General features: G+C 32.2%; 2 protein-coding genes across 3 annotated transcripts; both read right to left on the bottom strand.

The window, feature by feature from the left end:
* Window positions 1–36: 36 nt before the first annotated feature.
* On the bottom strand, window positions 37–10,940 carry rab35a (RAB35, member RAS oncogene family a). The gene is made up of 6 exons (XM_051110545.1): window positions 10,681–10,940; window positions 9,681–9,731; window positions 9,253–9,376; window positions 5,056–5,180; window positions 4,155–4,279; window positions 37–2,683 (listed from the first exon to the last, which is right to left on the bottom strand). The coding sequence occupies exons 1-6, from the start codon at window positions 10,730–10,732 to the stop codon at window positions 2,555–2,557; spliced, it is 606 nt and encodes a 201-aa protein (XP_050966502.1). The 5' UTR covers window positions 10,733–10,940; the 3' UTR covers window positions 37–2,554.
* A 1,298-nt stretch (window positions 10,941–12,238) lies between these two features.
* Window positions 12,239–20,779, bottom strand: gng10 (guanine nucleotide binding protein (G protein), gamma 10). Of its 2 annotated transcripts, none has more exons than XM_051110860.1 (3): window positions 20,586–20,779; window positions 18,319–18,451; window positions 12,239–16,134 (listed from the first exon to the last, which is right to left on the bottom strand). In XM_051110860.1, the coding sequence occupies exons 1-2, from the start codon at window positions 20,664–20,666 to the stop codon at window positions 18,326–18,328; spliced, it is 207 nt and encodes a 68-aa protein (XP_050966817.1). In that variant the 5' UTR covers window positions 20,667–20,779; the 3' UTR covers window positions 12,239–16,134; window positions 18,319–18,325. The 2 variants fall into 2 exon arrangements, with proteins under 2 accessions (XP_050966817.1, XP_050966815.1); XM_051110858.1 differs by having other exon boundaries at window positions 18,307–18,451; window positions 20,586–20,776.
* Window positions 20,780–21,066: the final 287 nt, after the last annotated feature.

The following is a 21,066-nucleotide window of genomic DNA, read 5'->3' on the forward strand; positions in this document are numbered from 1 at the left end:
ATTTCATTTAGTAAAGGAAACAAGTAAAGATGAACATTTTGTTCTCTTAAAATGTTTATTATCGTTAGACTTGTGTTGGGACAATGAATATGAGTAACAGTTCATCTTTTCCAGTGTACACCAGATCATTACACTAAACAGAAGCACACAGACGCATGTGTCAGTGTCCACATGCAGACATGCGTGTTCGCTCACGTGTAGGTGCGTCATAGAGAGCAGACGTTCAATGATATGAACATAAATTAGCACAACGGTGGTTTCGTAAGGATTTGTCGCAGATTCCCTGTGAACATCTCAAAGCAAGAATCATTCTCCCACAGTCTGTCACTGTAATCATGCATCAGGGTCCAAAAACGTCACCCGCAACACTCGGTTCTTCGAGATGTGATATTTTCAGTCACAAGTGCCGCTGGTGTTTTGATATTCCTGCTGAAAAGGAACTAGATTGCGTTCAGAAGATCTGAGGAGTCAAATACAGCAGGTTACAGTCACATGATTTGCTTTAAAGAGGTCACTTTCTCTTTCAAATTGGAAAATATGAAGAGATTATACTCTAACCAGCACTGAGAACCATAAATTCAATTAAAATGATCATTCTGTCATCATTTACTTGTCTTCATGTCATTCCAAACCCTTTCCTAATGTCAAACACTAAAGGAGACATTTAGCAGAACATTCACGCTGCTCTTCTCCATTGGGTGAAAGCATCATAACGCACACTTCCATTTCACGTTGTGACCCACTGAGGAAACTAAATAGTTTGCAATGACATAAGGGCATGTAAATGAAAACAGAATGGGCAATTCTGCATGAATTATTCCTTTGAAAAAACAGTTCACCCAAAAAGAAAAAGTTGCGGCCAGATGTAAATGAGTTTGTTTCTTCATCAGATTTACAGAAATGTGTCAATCCATCACTTGCTCAGCAGTGGATCCTCCGTAGTGAATGGGTGCCGTCAGAATGAGAGTCCAAACAACTGATAAAAACATCACAATAATCCACAAGTCAACTCCAGTGCATCAATTAACGCCTGTTTTGGCTTTTAACAGTGCTGGATCTGTGCAGATTTCTCTCCTGATTCACTGATTCAACTCATGTTTTAGTTAAAAAAAAATCTCTTAATGAAGGACTTGTTTCAGCTTTTGTCTTCTCAAGATGTTAATTGATAGACTGGAGTGGTGTGGATTACTTGTTGATTATTGTGATGTTTTTATCAGCTGTTTGGACACTCCTTCTGACGGCACCCATTCACTGCAGAGGATCCACTGGTGAACAAATCTCCAGATTTGATGAAAAAATGAACTCATCTACATCTTAGATGCCCTGAAGGAATTTTCAGCTAATTAATTTTGCATTAACTATTTATTTAAATCTGCGCTTTTACGCTCGCCAATGGATCCTCTGCAGTAAATGGGTGCCATCGGAATAAGAGTCCAAACAGCTGATAAAAACACAATAATCCAAAAGTCAACTCCAGTGCATCAATTAACGCCTGTTTTGACTTTTAAATGCTTGATTTGTGCAGATTTCTCTCCTGATTCAGACCAGACCAATTTTATATACTTTTATTATGGATTATGGACTTGTGTTTTAGTTGAAAACATCTTAATGATGGATTTGTTTCATCCTTTGCCTCTTAACTGATGGACTGAAGTGGTGTGGATTACTTGTGATGTTTTTATCAGCTGTTTGGAATTTCATTCTGACGGCACCCATTTACTGCAGAGGATCCATTGGTGAGCAAATCTCCAATTCGATGAAGAAACAAACTCATCTACATCTTGGATGGCCTGAGGGTGAGCACATTTTCAGCTAATTAATTTTTGCATTAACTATTCCTTTAAATCCGCGCTTTCACGCAGTGTTGCACATGAGATTCAGCGTTTCCTCCCAGCTTTGTAAATATAATAATGTTCAGTCAATGGCACCAGATTCACTAAACGCTACTGTGTGTTTGATTGTATAATTTGTTAGTAAAAAAATACAATTTTACAAAAATGAAAGACAAAAGAGAAAGCAAAAGGCAAAACAAGTGTCTCTTGGAGTTTGGCAGAGCAGCGCACGCTTGGTCCATAACGGGCAGATCGTCCGTCCGTGACGACGTGCATGAAAATTCATGTTGTTATACGTGGTCCTGATGGGTGTCGGTTGGTTACGTCACATTAACACTGCAGTCGCACATTTGGCCTTGTTGGTTTAATTCCACAGCGATGTGAAACAATGACGAAGATGCAAGATGCAAACATTTCATTCTCTTTTAAAACTTCTGCGAGCATCTTCTGGGAAATAAAGACAAGGATGAAGTGTGATGCCACTGGAATCCAATCCTGCTAAAACATCTTCTCCCAGCGTCCTCCCAAAAAACTCCAAACAGGCTCATCATTAGTAAATCTCTATAGATATCTCTCTCTCATTACTAGTCTCTCATGGGTAGTTTAAATGTGTTAAGTTGTCTGGTTCTTGTCAGTTCAGTGGCGTTTTGTCGATTGGCTCTCTAAGGGTGTGTGTGTGCGTGTGCATGTATGTGTGTATACATATATCTGAGTCCAGTCCATTAGCAGCATTTCTTCTTGCGTTTGCTGCTCTTACTCAGTTTGATGACTTCACTCTGCTGCTGCTGCTGCTGTTTGGCCACAGACTCTTTCCGTGCCTTCAGGACCAGCTCAGTGATGCAGTTGAACATCTGACGCACAGACACACAGAACACCACATCAATGAGACAGTGTGAGTGAATAAAAACAAAAACAATGCATTTCTGAGCTTTAGATGTTTGCTTAAAATTATATGAAAAGGGCCCATACTGTACACTTGACATTTACAGTGTTATTTTAGAATATTAGTTACTATTATAGTTTACTAATATTTAGAATTTTTTTTTTTTTTTTACTCTGTTGGTTGTAATTGGAAAGTTTTATTATTTTGTTGTTTTTGTTATTTTCAGAATTTTTTTTTAAAAAAAGTATAGTTTTTAATAATTATAAGCTTTTTATTATTTTTTGTTTTATTTAGTTTAAGTTGTACTCATCTTACTATTAGTTTTTATTAATATTTAGAATTGTTTTTTTACCTTCTGTTTTTTTACCTTCTTACCTTCTAAGGTTTAGTTTTATTTATTTTAGTACATCACATGAAATAATTTAAGTTTTAATATTTTTTGCAATATACCCACAGTTTTTATTAATTTTTAGCCTTTTTAAATTTATTTTTATTCATTTGTAATTTTTGTTTTATTAAGTTTCAGTTTTACTTTTAAATGTGTTTATGTAGTTTTTATTCACTTTTAATTGTATTTTTTACTTAACATTTTTAATATAAAGTTTTAGTTTTACATATTTTAGTACATCAAGAAACACTCAACTCAATATATTGAGTTTTTATACATTTTTAGCCTTTTTAATTGATTTCTTATTCATTTTTCATTTTTTTGTTTTATTACGTCTTAGTTTTACTTATTTTAGTACATCAAATGAAACGTAATTTTAAAGTTGTAATAATTTTGGAATATATCTACGGTTTTTATTCATTTTTATCCTTTGATTTATTTTTTATTCATTTTTAATTTTTTGTTTTATTAAGTTTTAGTTTTACTTTTAAATGTGTTTAAGTAGTTTTTATTCATTTTGAATTATATTTTTAACTTTGTTTTCTCAAAAAAGTTGTAATTTTTCCATATTTTAGTGCATTAAGAGAAACAAAATTTCTATATTAGATTAGATTAAATTTCTATATTATATTAGATATATTAAATTTCTGTTTTTTAGTTAATGTTTATTTAATTTAAAGTTACAAAAATGTCTTTTATGTGTTCAGTTTTAGTTAACTATACTAACCATGAAAGTACATGAATTCTTTCCTTTAAGTCCACTGGGTAAACGACACTGACACTGATATTGACCTGAATGGATCTGAATAATGACTCTATTGTCTTCTGTACAGCTGCTTTATTGCTGAAAGTGAATTAGTTCCATAACTGATTAATTTTACAACATTAACACTGTTATTTTCCTGTTACTGTGAAGCTGTTTTTAAATGATCTGTACTGTATAAAGCGCTATAGAAATAAATGTGACCAAATCAGTCCAAATGTAGTTTTTTTAAAATGATACATAACTTGATAATATTTAATCTAATTGTGTTTAAATAGCTTGACTTACGTCCTCAACATTGACGTTCTCCTTGGCGCTGGTCTCAAACAGTCGGATGCCCATCTGCTCAGCAAACTTCTGCGCGTCATTGGTCTCCACCACTTTAGAGGCGGGATCGTCGTTCTTATTACCAACTGAACCCAGAGAAGAGAAAATGAGCATTAAAACCAAACATAACCAACAACAACAGGTCCATCTCAACCAACAACAAAGCATCATTCATGCTGGAAATCTGTATCTGAAACACCATCAAAAAAAAAAAAAAAAAAAAAAAGTCAATAAAGTTCATATTTTATTAATAAAATGAAAAAAAAAAAAAAGATAAAGAGTAAAGATAAAGAAAATTATGCCTATTATTTGTACCATTATGTTTAAGACAAGATGTGTTTGTACTGTGTAATTAAAAAAAATCTCATTACTGCAATGCTGGGAAAAATAACAATAAAAAATGGCAATATAAACATATATAATAGAAAATAGTAGAAACAAATCATATTAAAAAATAACAACAGTTAATGAGAATTTTGCTTCAAAAAGAAATTTAAACAAATTTACTCCATAAAATGAACTATATAAAACATGTACAACAACAATGTTGAAAAGAAATATAATTTAAATATACATGCATTTTCTTAATTGCATTATAATTGTTTATGCATGATTTGTGACACTGCAGGAACATGTAAAGTGAGCTAGCGGAGACAAAAAGCTGAACAAAAAAACCTTCTTAAACATGAAACACAAATATATAAATTCAGCCTTAAATCTTGATGTTGAAAAATATTTCCATCCATACATCATCTACTCCAATTTAACTGCTTTGCACGTACCTTTGTCAAAGTTAGATGTGAAACTGTATCTTTCACACATTTTTTGTGAAATTCCTTCAAAAAAGCAACAATATACTTACCTAATATTCGACAAACGTCGTCACAGTTTTGATTGATTTCATGAAGCCAGCGTTTGACGTTCACGAACGACTCTGCGCTGGTGACGTCATAAACCACTATAACCCCGTGAGTGCCTCTATAGTACCTGAAAGAGACCACCACACATACAACCACATCAAGGCTCTGAAGCTTTAATACAAAAATAAAACCACAATAAAAGTCCTGATCTGAGATCAGCCTCAAAGCCACACGGATGGACACAAGGACAACATTGTCTGAACATTTATAATCTGGCATCATTCCAGAAACAAGTGAAAAACAAAGTACATAAAAACAATGCATAAGGCTTTTAAAGCTTAACACACCCATCCTTTAAAAACTGGTTTTACAAAACTAGGGTTAGAAAGTTGAAAAGATGAAAAGCTATTTAATTAATCGTAAAAATGCAAAATAAAAATAAATAACTGTAAGAAATAAAAATAAAACACTAAAAATATTTTATACAAAAATATAAATAATAACAAATAATACATAAATAATAAGTTATTTATTAGTTTGCATCCACATCATGTGACCAACATCACAGAACTATGAATTTTTATTTTTTAATTATTGAACATTTCATTTAAAATCTCAGGAGGACTACAAGAAAATATTGTAGTTCTAATAAGTTTGACTGCCAAACAAGTTTGTAAATCCCTGATTGAAGAGATGAAACAACCAGATCCACACATTAAACTCCACTGAAACATTTTCAGCAGGACTGCAACGCATGGCATCCACTAAATGTGAAATATTCTGTGTTTATTACGTTTTCGATAATCTCATCATGCTCTCAATGACCAATAAGAATGCAGTTTAACACATTTAACACATTTCAGCATGTTTAAATCCACAGATTTCATTCTAAACCAACACTGCTAAAAGTGCTAAAAGCCCATCTGGACTCCAACATGTGCAGCATTTGGGATAAAAGACGAGCAATCAATTCTAAATGAGACTAGATTAACAAAACTTCTGAAGGAAAAGGTGACCTGTGACTCTTTCACTTCCTGCAACTGACATCCCTGACAGGAAGTGGTTGTTTGAGGTGACTTTTCTCGAGGCACACATCATCAGTTCCCATGCCAAAACATTCATCTTCATGATCTGAGGATCATTCGTGTTCTAAACACACCGCGTCGCGGTTTCAACGGCGTCAGCAGGTTTAAAGCGTTGTCTCTTTCCCATGAGCCATAACAGAGGCTGTTTCTGAGCTGAAATTCACTTATTCTAATGGGAGACCACATCACTGCACTCCACATACCAGCACACGCCATCAACAGCAGCCTTTGTGACTCACTCGGATTCAATTCCTGCTGGAACTCAGCGCTACACGTCTCGAAAATATAGGACAATACATATACAAAACATAATAATTATAGCAATATAGGAAATAAACATAAAGGGTGAGAGAGCCTCTTCTGCAATAAACACCAAAATAAAGCTAAATTAAAAAATAATATAAGTCATTTTAAAAATAATTTTAAAAAACAAGCTTTCAAGTTGATTTATCTTGATTCATTTGGGAAAATTTCAGGAACATGTCCAATTATAATATGCATAATATTAAATTAAATATATAATGTTAAATGTCATTAAATGTAGAAGATTGTCAATGGATTTTAAAATGATTCCAGGTTTGCTGTGCTTATTTGTAGGCCTGCACAATTTGGCTGATTTTATAATTTTATATCAATACAACTACAAAATAATAATAATAATAATAATAATAATAACAGTTAATATTATTACTGTTATTATTATTATTATATTATATATAATATTATTATATTTTATTATTATAACTATAATATATATTATTTTATTTTTACCTAATTAATAATAATAATACTAATTATTATTATTATTATTGTATAATTATTATACATATAACCAGTCAGTGAGTGTCTTCTGCAGTGCAAAGCTAAATAAAAATAAATAACAATTTAATGAATTTCATTGCTTTTTTGCTTTATTGTCAGATAAAATTATCACCTAAACAAAAACTAAAATATTTATTGTGTGAATTGTGTGACAACACTGACAGAATTTAATAGCCAAGATTTACTTTTATTAAAACATGATCAATTTTATTTAAACGTCTTAATAAAATAATAATAATACTAATAATAATTATTGTAAAAATAATTTAAAAAACAAGCTTTCGAGTTGATTTGTCTTGCTTCATTTAGAAACATTTTAGGAACATGTCATATTACAATATGCATAATATTAAATTAAATGTATAATGTTAAATGTCATTAAATGAAGAAGATTGTCAATGTGATTTCAAATGTGATTTTAAAATAATTTCAGGTTTGCTGTGCTTATTGGTAGGCCTGTACAATTTGGCCAAAATTTTGTAATTTTATATCAATACAGCTACATAATAACAATAATTATTATTATTATTTTATATTATTATTATTATATTATGATAATTACTATCATATTTATTATACATATAACCAGTCAGCAAGCCTCTTCTGCAGTGCGAAGCTGAATAATAAAAAAAAAAGAATAGTAATAATAATAAATTTAGTTAACTTTTTTTTTTGCTTTATTGTCAGATATAATTATCACCTAAACAAAAGCCAAAATCAAAACATTTATGGTTTAATTTTGTGGCAACAATGACAGAATTCAATAGCCAAGACTTACTTTTAATAAAACATTTGATCAATTTAAATTTCTTAATAAAATCAAAGTTAGTAAAATAATCAATAAATAATTTTACTCATGCATCACCTATTTAGAACAGACTTAAAGACTGACTTTCAAATTTCAATACGGAGATCATGCATCAGTAAAATCTATTTTTTGTCTTCCACAAAAGCATGGGTTTGAAACAATATTTAATAATTTAATAACTACTCTAAAAACCACACTCATCAATCTTCACGCTCGCTAAATATGAAAACAAGTCTTGGAAAGCATGAAGTCAAACATGCTCTCGTCACGCACCTCTCAGTATATTGAAACTGAATGTATGAAGTGTTTAAAAGAAACCTGCGGTTTCTACTGACTGAAAGAGGAAACAAGACACTTTAAAACCTGCTGCGCTTCCGTCTGCCTGTTAGACCACATCATTCGGATATCACTCCAAAAATATTACTTTTAACACTGCAACAAGAGAGATTTGCTCAAGGGTATTCTAAGAATTAGAAACACAGTTCACAGCTAAAATTCCAGCAAACAGCTCCAGCACATGAGTCCTATTCATCAGAACAACCGGTTCAAATCTGCCACGAAGCAAACGGCACGCATATGCAGCTCAGCATGCAAGAACAACAAGCCGGACGAGAGCGAATGTGTACGAGTAAATAAAGACACAGAGAGAGCTGATGTTAATCAGCCAGGCCTTCTTAACCAGAGCAAAAAAGTCAAAAAGGTTTGGGGAAAAAATATATATATATATATATATATTTTAGCGATAAAATCATTTCAGGTTTGCAGGAATGATTAGTATTTTAATTTAATTATAATATTAATATTATTAATTTAATTGTAATATTAATTCCTATTTTTTCTTATTTATTATTATATTAGTATTTATATGTTATTATCTAAATGCTATAATTTGTTGTATAATAATATTATATAATATATATGCAGTTATATAATTATTATATAATATAATATAATATAATAATTATTATTATTTTCTAAAAATATCTATATATTTAATGATAAAATTTCACTGCAAAAAATTATTAAATAAGTAAATAAAAAATAAATGTATTTAAGAAAAATAATATAAAAATATTTTTACAGTACAACTGTAAAATTACAATACTAATATTTCTAGCTGTTTTTGGATAAAACTGTCTTCTAAATGCACAAATTTAAATGTTTTAATTTCTTCATTTTCAAACATTAAACCAACAAATGTTTATCTTAGTGGAAAACTGAAGGGAGCCCTTAAATCTTTTCTTTAGTATCAATATAAAGATGTTTGACACACGTTGTGTTCACAAATGCACATTAAAGCAACTCAAACTTGTCACGGATGCAGATGGAGTTCGTGAGGATCATTAAATGTGAACCGAGATGCTCTGAAACACTAAAAACACAGGCTAATCACAATCTGCTCATGTGTAAATAAACACAGTGCCACGCTTTGCTCTGAAACCTTTGTGAATTCAGTTTTCAGACAGTTCATAAGGGTCACTCACGTGGAAGTGATTGTCCGGAATCTCTCCTGTCCTGCTGTATCCCAAATCTGCAACTTGACTTTCTCCCCGTTTATTTCCACCGTGCGAATCTTGAAGTCCACACCGATCGTGGTGATATAGCTACCTGCAACAACACACACGAATCAGCATAAAAATCACAAATGCTCATGGAAATAAACAGTAATGGAGAGTGCAACTACAAAACTGCTGATTTTATTATTAATAAGTCATAAATTTGCTGTAACTTTTATTACATTAACCAGCATTAAATTACTGTGCAAGATTGTAGAAGTCAGCTTACAGCAGCTCAATTCATTCATACAGGTGACGGAGAATCTGTTTGTAATCAGTTTTAGCGATTCCGGAGCACTTTGTACTTCTTTCACGGTTAATGTTAGTTAAAAGCACATGTGACGTGTTGATCCTACCTGAAAATGTGTTATCAGCAAATCTCAGCAGTAAACTGCTTTTGCCAACACCTGTGGAAAAACAGAAGAAACAAATTACAGCTTCACACCAAATACATGGAATGACATTGTAATTCACATTATATAAAATACATTGTATGGGTCAAAATGATAGATTTTTCTTTTATGCCAAAAATCATTAGGAAATTAAGTAAAGATCATGTTCCATGAAGATATTTTGTAAATTTCCTACTGTAAATATATCAAAACTTAATTTGGACAACTTTAAAGGCGATTTTCCCAATATTTTGATTTTTTTGCACCCTCAGATTCTATGAAATAGTTGTAAAATAGTTGTATATGTACTGAAATAGCTGTATCTCAGCCAAATATTGTTCTATCCTAACAAACCATACATTGATGGAAAGCTTATTTATTCAGCTTTCAGATGATGTATAAAGCTCAATTTCGGAAAATTGACACTTATGACTGGTTTTGTGGTCCAGGGTCACATATATTGTTCACATTATTAGATGATACACTTACATTATATATATATATATATATATATATATATATATATATATATATATATATATATATGTATAAGGTTCATTTATATATCAGTATAACATCTCAATGACATGCTAAATACTAACACTAATACTGAAGCATCTAGTTTGTTTATACATCAGCTCTGTCACAGACAGTTCAACTAATATGCCAACGTAACATATCAATATTTATCTTTATTAGACAATAAAACAGCATTTGAGAACACACCCAGACTGAATGACTCTAAACTCTCAACTGTTGACAGGCCCATTTCATGAGCTAAGTCAGAAACAACATCCCTGTCGACCTCTTCAAATGTCATTTATAAACTGTCAAATGAATCACTGTCTGTGTTACGTGTACATACAATACAAATAACTCGTCTGAATTGGTTCTAGTTCACTTAAGTGTCGTTATAAGCCAGCCGAGGCCTGTTTCCCGTCTCTCATCCTCGGTGTTTCCTTACCGCTGTCGCCGATGATGAGCAGCTTGAAGAGGTAATCATAATCCCGCGCCATGGCCCGGCTCGATTCACCCGTTCGGAGAGGCTGTCCAGGAAGCAAAACCCTCCCGCTGCTCCTCCTCTCCCGGCGGAGAGGCAGCCGTATATGTGCTTTAATGTCTCCCCGGGTTTATTTTGAGCGGTTTGCGGGGTATCGGAGTCTCACACACCCATCTACACTCACAGCGGATCTGATCCTGGTCGCAGCCGCTCAAACAAACCCCGCCCACTACAACTCATGATGACCTGCGCATGCGCACAAAGCACAGCGGTACTGCAGTGGATTCTCCAGCAGGGGGAGTTAAAGATCACTTCAGTCACACTTCAAATAATATTTATTTATTAGGATAAACCCCAACATCACAATCAGTACATATAAAAACACACATGCAAACACAAACATTGATTCATAAAAATATAATACCGATTAATTTTTAAAAAAGTCTATTCCGCTAACCAAGGCCGCATTTGTTTGATTAAAAATTTAATAAAACAGAACTATTGTGTACAATTATTACAATTAAAATTATTTGTTTTCTATGTGAATATGTGTTGAAATGTAATTTATTTTATTTTATACATTTTAACATATATTCAGCTATTTGAAATGGTAATAGTATTTAAAAATCTTTTAAAAATCCGAATTATTACACTTTTTATTGTACATTTTACAGTACATTTTTGACTGTTGGCATATTATATCACAGTACCAAATAAAAATATAAAATTCACTGGTGCCTTAAGCACAAAAGCTCTTTTATGAATGTATTGTTGTTAAATAACAAAAGTGTCATTAATGTAAAAGATTAATTACATCCTAAATAAACATTTGTGATTACATAATAAATGTGTGTACTGTGTATATTTATTATGTATGTATATAAACACACACATACAGTATATATATTGAAAATATTTACATGTATAATTCATATTTATAAAATTTATTTTATATATAAATATAATAAATATATAAACAATGTATTTTTCCTAAAAATATATATGCATTTGTGTGTATTTAATTATACATAATAAATATACACAGTACACACACATATATTATGTAAACAAAATGTTTATTTTGAATGTGATTAATCACGATTAAACATTTGACAGCGCTATTAAAAACTTAATAAATACAGTAATATTGTGTAATATTATTACAATTTAAATGAGCTGTTTTCTATGTGAATATATGCTAAAATGTAACTGACTGCTGTGATTAAAGCTGAATTTGTATCACATGACCCTTCAGAAATCATTAAAAAATATATATATATACATATATTTAAAATAAATGCTGTTGTTTTGAACTTCAAAGAATAAATTACATTTTAATATATATTCAGCTATTTTAAATGGTAATAATATCTCACCACATGAGCAGAAGTGGCTTCTTAAAAAACACCCACATTACAATTATTACAATAATTAATTATTAGTTGTAAATTTGACTAATGTGTATTACTGTTACGGCTGTGCCGTCAGGAACGAAGGAGAAACGAGCACTCGACGCACAGGAGATAATTCCACAAGGACATTTAATAAGTAAATACTTCAAATACTCTGGAGAAACGTAGAATCACAGGATACACACAACCACAAACACTTAATGACCAGACAAGGAACTAAACACAAGGTGGAACTTAAATACACAAACTAATCAGTACATACACAGGTGATGACAATGAAACAATCAGGGCGAAACAAGGAAGGCGTGACTCGGGTAACGAGAGGGCTGGGTCCAGGGAGCACATGGTGAATCACAACATACACAAACACACAATGACAAAAAGGATACATGACAATTACACCACAAAAATACCAAATAAATTTTGTTGAATTTACTGGTGCTTTAAGTATAAAAGCCCTTTTATTAACGTATGGTTGTCATTAAATAACAAAAAATATCAGTGTCGTTAATTAAAAAAAAAAAAAAAAAAGCATAAGCTCACTTTTTGGTCAAGCGTAATTGTGATAACTTGCAATAACATGTTCATAGATGATGTAATTAATTCACTGAGCAAAAATGATGTGAATGAAGTTAGTTCCCAGTAAAAAAAAAAATCCTTTAAAATTTTAATTCTTTTGATATTTTCTTCTACAATGAATTTCACATGAATTGTCTAAATATTTTTGGGCCTCTATATACAGTGCTGTGAATTTATTTATTTACTTATTTCTTTATTTTTTTATTTTGCATAAATTTGTCACACCTAATAGATTCAGATCATTAAACAAATTTAATATTACGCAAAGATAATGCAAGTAAATACAAAATGCAGTTTTTAAATGATTGCATTTATTAATGGAAAAAAGCTGGCCAACCTGGCCCTATGTGAAAAATGAATTGTCCCCTCCTGTTAAATCATAAAAGAACTGTGATTAACCACATTATTTTAGAAAGCTGAGTTAAACTTCACTAGCCACAAATACTGCCAAAAATGTTGAATAAAGAATCACTTAAATAGAACCTGTCTGACTAAAGAGAAGCATGCTTAAAGATCTCCAAAAGCAACACAACATGCCACGATCTAAAGAAATTCAACAACAGACGAGAAACAAGTTGACATGTATCAGCCTGGAAAGGGTTACAAAGCCATTTCTAAGGCTTTGGGACTCCAGCGAACTACGGCCAGAGCCATTATCCACAAATGGAGAAAACTTGGAACAGTGGTGAACCTTCTTAGGAGTGGCCGGCCTATCGAAATTACTCCAAGAGCGCAATGACGACTCATCCAGGAGGTCATAAAAGAACCCAGAACAACATCTAAAGAACCGCAGGCCTCACTTGCTTCAATTAAGGTCAGTATTCATGATTCAACAATAAGAAAGAGACTGAAGTGGGTGAGTTCCAAGACGAAAGCCACTGCTGACCAAAAACAACACAAAGGCTTGTCTCACGTTTACCAAAAAATATCCTGATTATCCTCAAACTTTTGGGCAAATATTCTGTGGACTGATGAGATAAAAGTTGAACTTTTTGGAAGGTGTGTTCATTACATCTGGCGTAAAACCAGTGCAGCATTTCATTAAAAGAACATCACACCAGCAGTCAAACATGGTGGTTTGGGGCTGTTTTGCAGCTTTAGGACCTGACGACTTGTCATAAGTGATGGAACTATGAATTCTGTTCAGTTTGTGACCTAAAGCTCAAGCGCTTTTGGGTTATGCAGCAGGACAGTAATCTGAAACACACCAGCAAGTCCACCTCTGAAAATAAAATTAAAGTTTTGGATTGGCTGGAGTCAAAGTCTGGACTTAAATTGGACAGTCCATTCATGCTCGAAAACCCTCCAATTCTGCAAAGAAGAGTGGGCGATGTGAAAGACTCATTGCCAGTTATCACAAGCGCTTGATTGCAGTCGTTGCTGCCAAGGGTTGCACAACCAGTAATTCAATTTAAGGGTCAATTAATTTTCGCGTAAGGCCAGGCAGGTTTGGACATCTTTTTTTCCCTTGAATCTGAATCATTCAAGTGTGACAAATATGCAAAAAAAAAAACAAGAAACAGGAAGGGGGCTAAAACTTTTTACAGTGCTGTATCTATCTAGCATACAGATCATTGCATATTTCATACTGTTTTGCATGCTACTTTTAATAACAGGCAGTTTACAGTAATAAAGTAGTATTACTTTAAAGATTCCCAAAGGCACACAGCATACAGTACTGCAGAAACAGTAAAAGTAGCCAAAGTAAAGGTTTTGTGTATGTGTCGTGTGTTGTATATGTTGTTATCTGATCATCTGTGCCCGGAAGTAATATTCTCTGAGGAAATAGACAAAATTGAGCAAAAATATTTATAATGCTTGCTCATGAGGAGAAGGGAAGTGATACTGAAGACCAGTTTAGAAATCTTAAAATGAACTGCAGATTGTGTTTATGCACACTATTTATTATTGAACATGGTTGATGTGCTGATATGAGTGTATCTGTTACACAACAGACAACCACAAATTTGCATTTATGTGCCTGAGAAATGTGGACAATATTCAAATGCATAAAGGTCCGAACGAACAAAAGATCAACAATGAGCTTATATAAATTCCCAAAGACATTACAGAAGTGGGTTTATCTCCTCGTTCTCAGAGCCAGAATAACGCAACGACAAGGAACAGGATGTAGATGTTTCCTTTCACTGAAACTGTGGAAATACTGATGGAGCAGGGCATAACTAGACAAATGGACATTTCCATGACTTTTACACTTCAATGACTGGAAACTCCATAAAATTCCCTGATATTTCCTGGCTGTTCATGACTGTGTGAACCTGCATGTTTCAGTTCATATTTTTGCCCAAACCTAGATAGAGAGTCCCGTTCCTCATTAATGAGTAGCTTGATGGGTCGCAGACATAATCGTCACAGAAGTCATTTCGTGTCCACCCAGATTGACCTGATTATCACCAGAGCAACCGGTTCATTTCATGCATACACTTCATTTATTTACCCATGAGAGAAAAACAACGAGTCTATCACATTCTTCATCTTCAGCACATCTTTTCTTGCCTTTAAACCTGTAAAGTTTGTGCTTTTTAATAGCGGAAGTTCAATCTAATTACACCCTCTTTACTGATTTCATCTAAATACACCTTTAATTTTTGCAGCATTTTCAAAGCAAAGTATTTGAAACATTGTATCTATCTTTCTTTTATATATATATTTGAAAAATAATAAAAATATTAGGGCTGGCAAATGATTAATCGCGATTAATCACATACAAACTAAAAGTTTGAGTTTGGCTAATATGTGTGAGTGTACTGTGTGTAATTATTATGTATATATAGATACACACAAATTAATGTATACATTTAAGAGAAATCTGTTATTTATGTACACATTTTTTATTTATATATAATATAAGTTCTATAAAAATTCTAATAAATACATATACTTTTAAATATTTCTTAAATATATACATGAATGTGCCTGTATTTATATATACATAATAATTACACAACGTACACACACATATATCAGGCAAACTCAAACTTTTATTTTGAATGTGATTAATCGTTTGCCAGCCCTAAAAAATATTATATAGATAAACAGATATAGAAATAGATATTTATTTACTTATAGATATTTATTTAGCATTTTTTATCATTCACTACTAGTAAACAATCACAATTAGCACACTTAATTTGACAAATGTTTGGGAAAAATAAATAATTTCTTATATCGTAATAAAAAGATACATCCAAATCATATGAATCAATGCTTCAATTTCAAATTCAGTGACATGCAACCAAAAAAGCTGAATATTTGAAGATTTTAACACATAAGACAAATACAAAAGAAATGCATGAAATTTAAGGCATTGGTATTCTCAAATTTGCACAATATATGTCATGATGTTTCATGTCATGTTGTTGCATAATATAAAATATCAGCGTTCCATTGATCCGCCTCCTTTCTCCTGTGAAAAAGGAAAAAATAAATGTGAAAAATAAATAAAAACATTTAGAATGTTCAGAACTCTGAAAGAATAGTTCACCCTAAATTCAAAAAATCTGTCCAAAACTACATCGCGGAGCATAAAAGATGATTTCCAGCAACAATGTCATGGAAAAGCATCATTAAACCAGTTCCTATGACTCATTTTTGCATTGGACTTTCACGTTCATTCACTATGAATAGCATGCAAAAGAGATGCATGAAGATTTGAATGAGTACACATGACAAAACTTCCATTTCTCTCATATTTTAGTACTTTGAGATTCGCAGACCAAGGCCATTGAAAAGGCAGACGTGTTTCGACACATCTCACGCAGAACTAAGTATAGCATCCAACCACAGACGGCGAAGAAAAGCCGAACTCATGCTGGTCAAGAGCAGAAGTTGGACAGATGCTTTCCTCAATCTTAATTCTGGCTGACTGTGCTGTCGTGACTCACGCCAACTTAGATTTTCCCTCAACCACATTATGAAACAGGCTATATTTTTTAAAAAGGCAATGCATAATAATTCAAAAATTCACAATTTGTCAGCCCAGGACTTCCTCTACTACCCCCATTCCTCTAAACCCAACTTCCTGTTGATGTAAAAGAGACGGATCAGGCTTCCCAACAGTACGCCGGATGCGAGTCCAACGCTCCAGGCTAAAAATAATATCACACAGCTGCGTATGACTATTGAGAATATCTGGGTTAAATGAGTTTAGATTTAAATAGTAAGAAAAGCTGCGAGCAACTCCAGGACAAATGCACAAATTACACATTACAGCGACGTCTAATAGAATAATAATCCACTTCAAAAAACAGTTTCAAAACAAAAATTGACTTCATGCTGGCTTATTTAACTACTGCTCGTCACTCCCTCTTCAGAAGAGCAGAGCATATTTAATCACAGAAATAACATGACTGTTGGATTTCAGCTTATTTTGCAATGCAGAAGTAAGCTATTTTTCATAGAAACTTGTTTCCGCCATGGAATAAAAGAAAAATGTAAAAATGTATCTCACCGTTTAGACTTTGTTTATGCAATTCTGAAACAAACAAAATCAGAATTGCAAGATACAAACACAAATATAAACACACTTTCTTCTCAGAAATCATTTTAAAATTTGCGATTTTTACTCCCCCCCCTCAGAATTCAGTTTAGATCTCGCAATTCTCTTTTTTCCACCGTGAAAATGTTTTTGAATTCTGAATTTATGTCTCATAATGCTGACTTTTTTCCCCTCACAAAATATCTCGCAATTTTGTTTTACCACAGATTAAAAAATAAAAAAGGTAACTGTGACCTTTTTCTTACAATTCCGAATTTATATCTGACAATTCTGATTTTTCTTCAGTAAATTGTGAATTTATTTTAGAGCTGCAAAACGATTAGTCGCGATTAATCAATTAAAAATAAAAGTTTATGTTTGCATACTATATGTACTGTTTATATTTATTCTGTATATATAAATACACAGACATATATGTATATATTTTAAAAATATTTGTATGTATTGTATGCATTTGTATGTGCATATACATAAAGTATGCAAGCATAAATGTTTATTTTGAATCGATTAATCGCGACTAATCGTTTTGCAGCTCTAATTTATATCTTGCAGTTCTGGATTGAGAGATAAAGTCACAATTACCCTTTTTTTTAATTAGTTGGAAAAAATTCAGTTTCCATTATGTTCCAGCTTTATTCTACTGACGACATTATTATACTGATAGATGTGTTCTTAATTTGATTATTTAATTATTTTAATTTTATCATTTAATCCAATTTAAATAAATCTATATAATAAATCTATATATTTTTTTATTTATTATTATTTTTATTTACATTTTATTTTTAAATTAAATTTATTAATTTTTAATCTATTTTTAAATTGATGTATTTATCAGTATATTAGTATACTGGTACACCACTAGTAAACAGTAAAACTTTTTGCACTGTAAAACTGCATTTTTATAAATAAAATTAAAACAATATGATAAGAAATACCAGTTTGCAATATCAAGCAGTACAACAGACTGTTTTTGTACAGCTAAAATAACCAGAAAACTCGCACGTTCACGCTACAAATGGCTCGTTCTGGTGTTAGAAACGAATTAGATAAAGCTATAAGGTGTTTATCGTCACTCACATGAACGTGTACCTTCACTCTAGAGCAGGGCGCATGAGCGCGGCTCTCTAAACGGGTTACTTCCAGCTGGGACGCCGACCAGGAGCGCGTCTTTACTGGCATTCTGGAGGCAGTACTGCTGTAGATCTGCAGCGGCTTGAGAAACCTGTGTTACAAAAACACTCTGATCAAATGGAGAAGGAACTGGCAAACGGTTTTCCTTCAGAGTTTACAGCTGAAATCAAGCAGCAACAACTCATAACCCATATTCAATGCAATCTGGGTTGCATCAGCTTTGACTTTGTGTAATTTGTGTTCTTTTCTTTCCGGTTTTTGTGGATGAAGGTCAGAATCAGTATAGATTCTGATGAATTTGAGCTAAAATACTGTAAACATATGACATTTTACATTAACAGCTACACTGTAAAAAAGAAAAAAACACAATTTGTTGAGTCATCTTAAAATAATTTGTTACCCTGCTTCCTTAAAATTTTAAGTTCAGTCAACTAAAATAAGTTTAGTCAACTTGAAATGTTAAGTTGTACTAAGTAACAACTTAGATATTTGTGTTTGCTAAACTTATCAGATGGGTAAGTAACCCAGCTGCCTTAAAACTTTAAGTTGATTCAACTCAAATATCTAAGTTGTCACTTAGTATAATTTAACATTTAAAGTTGAATAAACTTTTTTTGAGTTGACTAAACTTAAAATTTTAAGGCAGCCAGGTTACAAATTATTTTAAGTTGACTCAACAAATTGTTTTTTACAGTGTAAAGATATAGGAAGTTTTTCTCATTCTTTTAAAGGCTGAAAAGCCTATTTAGTTAATCACCCTCAATCTGCAGGTTAGTTGCATTTTATTATTCTCATTTTACCATATTACTTGCTTTTTCTGCACGCTGTTCCTGATCCAGTCAAGTCACTGTTGTTTTAAAGCAACTACCCTAGTGAAAAATAAATATGCTAAAATGTATTTAAAATACATTTATTTCATGCTAAATATACTGCAAATACATGTACATATTATGGACAATAAAAATACCCTGAAATTGTACTTTTAGTATATTAAACTGTTATATTTAAAGTCTGATAAATCGAAACAACTATTTTTGTACTTAATGCACTTTAATTGAGTGGAAGTAGTGCTGAAGTCCAACTAAAGATATACTAAAGTATATTTGTGCTAAAGAGGAACTACTGCAAGTATACTTTAGGTACACTTTAAATATTTTGCATTTAAAGACCAATATTATTTAAAGATCACACAATCCTTATTAATAGTGACATTAAAACATATTTTCGGAACATTTTAAGAAACGTGCATTGCACACAAGTAGTACTCCAAATAAAGTTTAATTACAGTTTTTATTTCAGAGCCTTAAAATAAATGCATTTTAAATCTATTACTTTTTTATTAGGGTACACAGAAATAAATAAGAAAATAATCAATGACACAATAATCAATGACACTCAATGACACAAATTTCATCAAATATGAGACACAATCAGAACAAAGTCATTTTGAGCATGATAAACCTGATGAAACAGAACTTCAACATCTCCTGTCTGAAACTGAGAAGACAGAAAACTCAGTTATTTCTAAATATGACTTGTCGTATTAAATATTTCCTCTATTGCACAAAATGGGAAAAAATAAACCAGCATGTTAACTGGCATCATCATGATCTCTATATATACATTTTCTGTTTTTACAGTCCCTGAAATTTCAGTTGTTATATTAGTTGTATTTATTTATTTAACAATTATTATTATTTTAGGGATACAAAATGTATTGGCGACTGCCATAATTGTCTCTGATTTTCACTATAACAATAATTTGATGCCTAATTTCTCTGAGCATTTGATTTCATTGTCTGTTTAAAAAATAATAATGTAAAACAGTACTATATCACTTGCAAACAATAAGCTGTGTAATCCAATATCAGAACAAACTATGAAAACTCATTCATATCCAGCCATATTCTTCTGCTTTAATGTATGTCATATTTTAGGATATTTATGAACAGCATTGTCATATCCTAAAAAATTATAAAATACTATAACTATAAAATACTAGACAAACTTACCCAATAATAGCAGCAGTAACACAATAATATGCATTGATAACGTATCTTTGAAGTTATTACTTATCTTATATTTGTAGGTGCTGTCATGATAAACACAAACACATACATGTGAAACAGAACACTGCTTTTTTATGACATGAACTAGAACTTTTTTATATCGTGACGTAAAGAAGTCTAACATCCTTCTATATTGAATTGAGTGTTGAGACTTACTTTGATTCTCTCCACGCTGGCTTCGAGTTTGAGCTGCTCAACAGTCCGTCTCATGCTCGTGAGGTTCGAGTTTGAAGACATGATGATGATGATGATGATTCCTCAGAGTCAAACTCTATCAGGACAGACGAACGAGTGTGTCTGATGAGTGTGAGCTGGCTCATGCAGCAGAGGGACTGTTGATTTACAGTCAGAAAATAGCGGTGTGGGCGTGGCTGTGGGCGTGGCTGTGGGCGGGGCCATCGGCGTGGCGTGTGCGCTGTGTTATCTTGAGCTTGATGCGTGTACGGAATCAAATCCATGCCAAAACATGTACTGCCAAAGAAAATACATTTTTGCAAAAAGAAAGAAAAATGCATATACTGTAGTCAGCATTCGAAGTGGATCAAAAAAGTTCATCAAAGTTCATCTAAGACAAGAAAGGCTGTTGTTTTGGTTTTAGGACAACTTTGATGAAACGTCAAAATGTTGACTACTATAT

The sequence above is a fragment of the Labeo rohita genome, chromosome 5 (genome assembly GCF_022985175.1).
Source record: "Labeo rohita strain BAU-BD-2019 chromosome 5, IGBB_LRoh.1.0, whole genome shotgun sequence".
NCBI lineage: Eukaryota > Metazoa > Chordata > Actinopteri > Cypriniformes > Cyprinidae > Labeo > Labeo rohita.

Bases quoted from the DNA above. Each gene is read 5' to 3' on its own strand.
- rab35a (XM_051110545.1), bottom strand. From the start codon at position 10,732: ATGGCGCGGGATTATGATTACCTCTTCAAGCTGCTCATCATCGGCGAC. The intron at 9,732-10,680 runs GTAAGGAAACAC...GTTTTTCCACAG, and splicing joins GCTCATCATCGGCGACAGCG to GTGTTGGCAAAAGCAGTTTA. The intron at 2,684-4,154 runs GTAAGTCAAGCT...TCTGTGCGTCAG, and splicing joins AGAACGTCAATGTTGAGGAC to ATGTTCAACTGCATCACTGA.
- gng10 (XM_051110860.1), bottom strand. From the start codon at position 20,666: ATGTCTTCAAACTCGAACCTCACGAGCATGAGACGGACTGTTGAGCAG. The intron at 18,452-20,585 runs GTAAGTCTCAAC...TTTGTAACACAG, and splicing joins CCAGCGTGGAGAGAATCAAA to GTTTCTCAAGCCGCTGCAGA.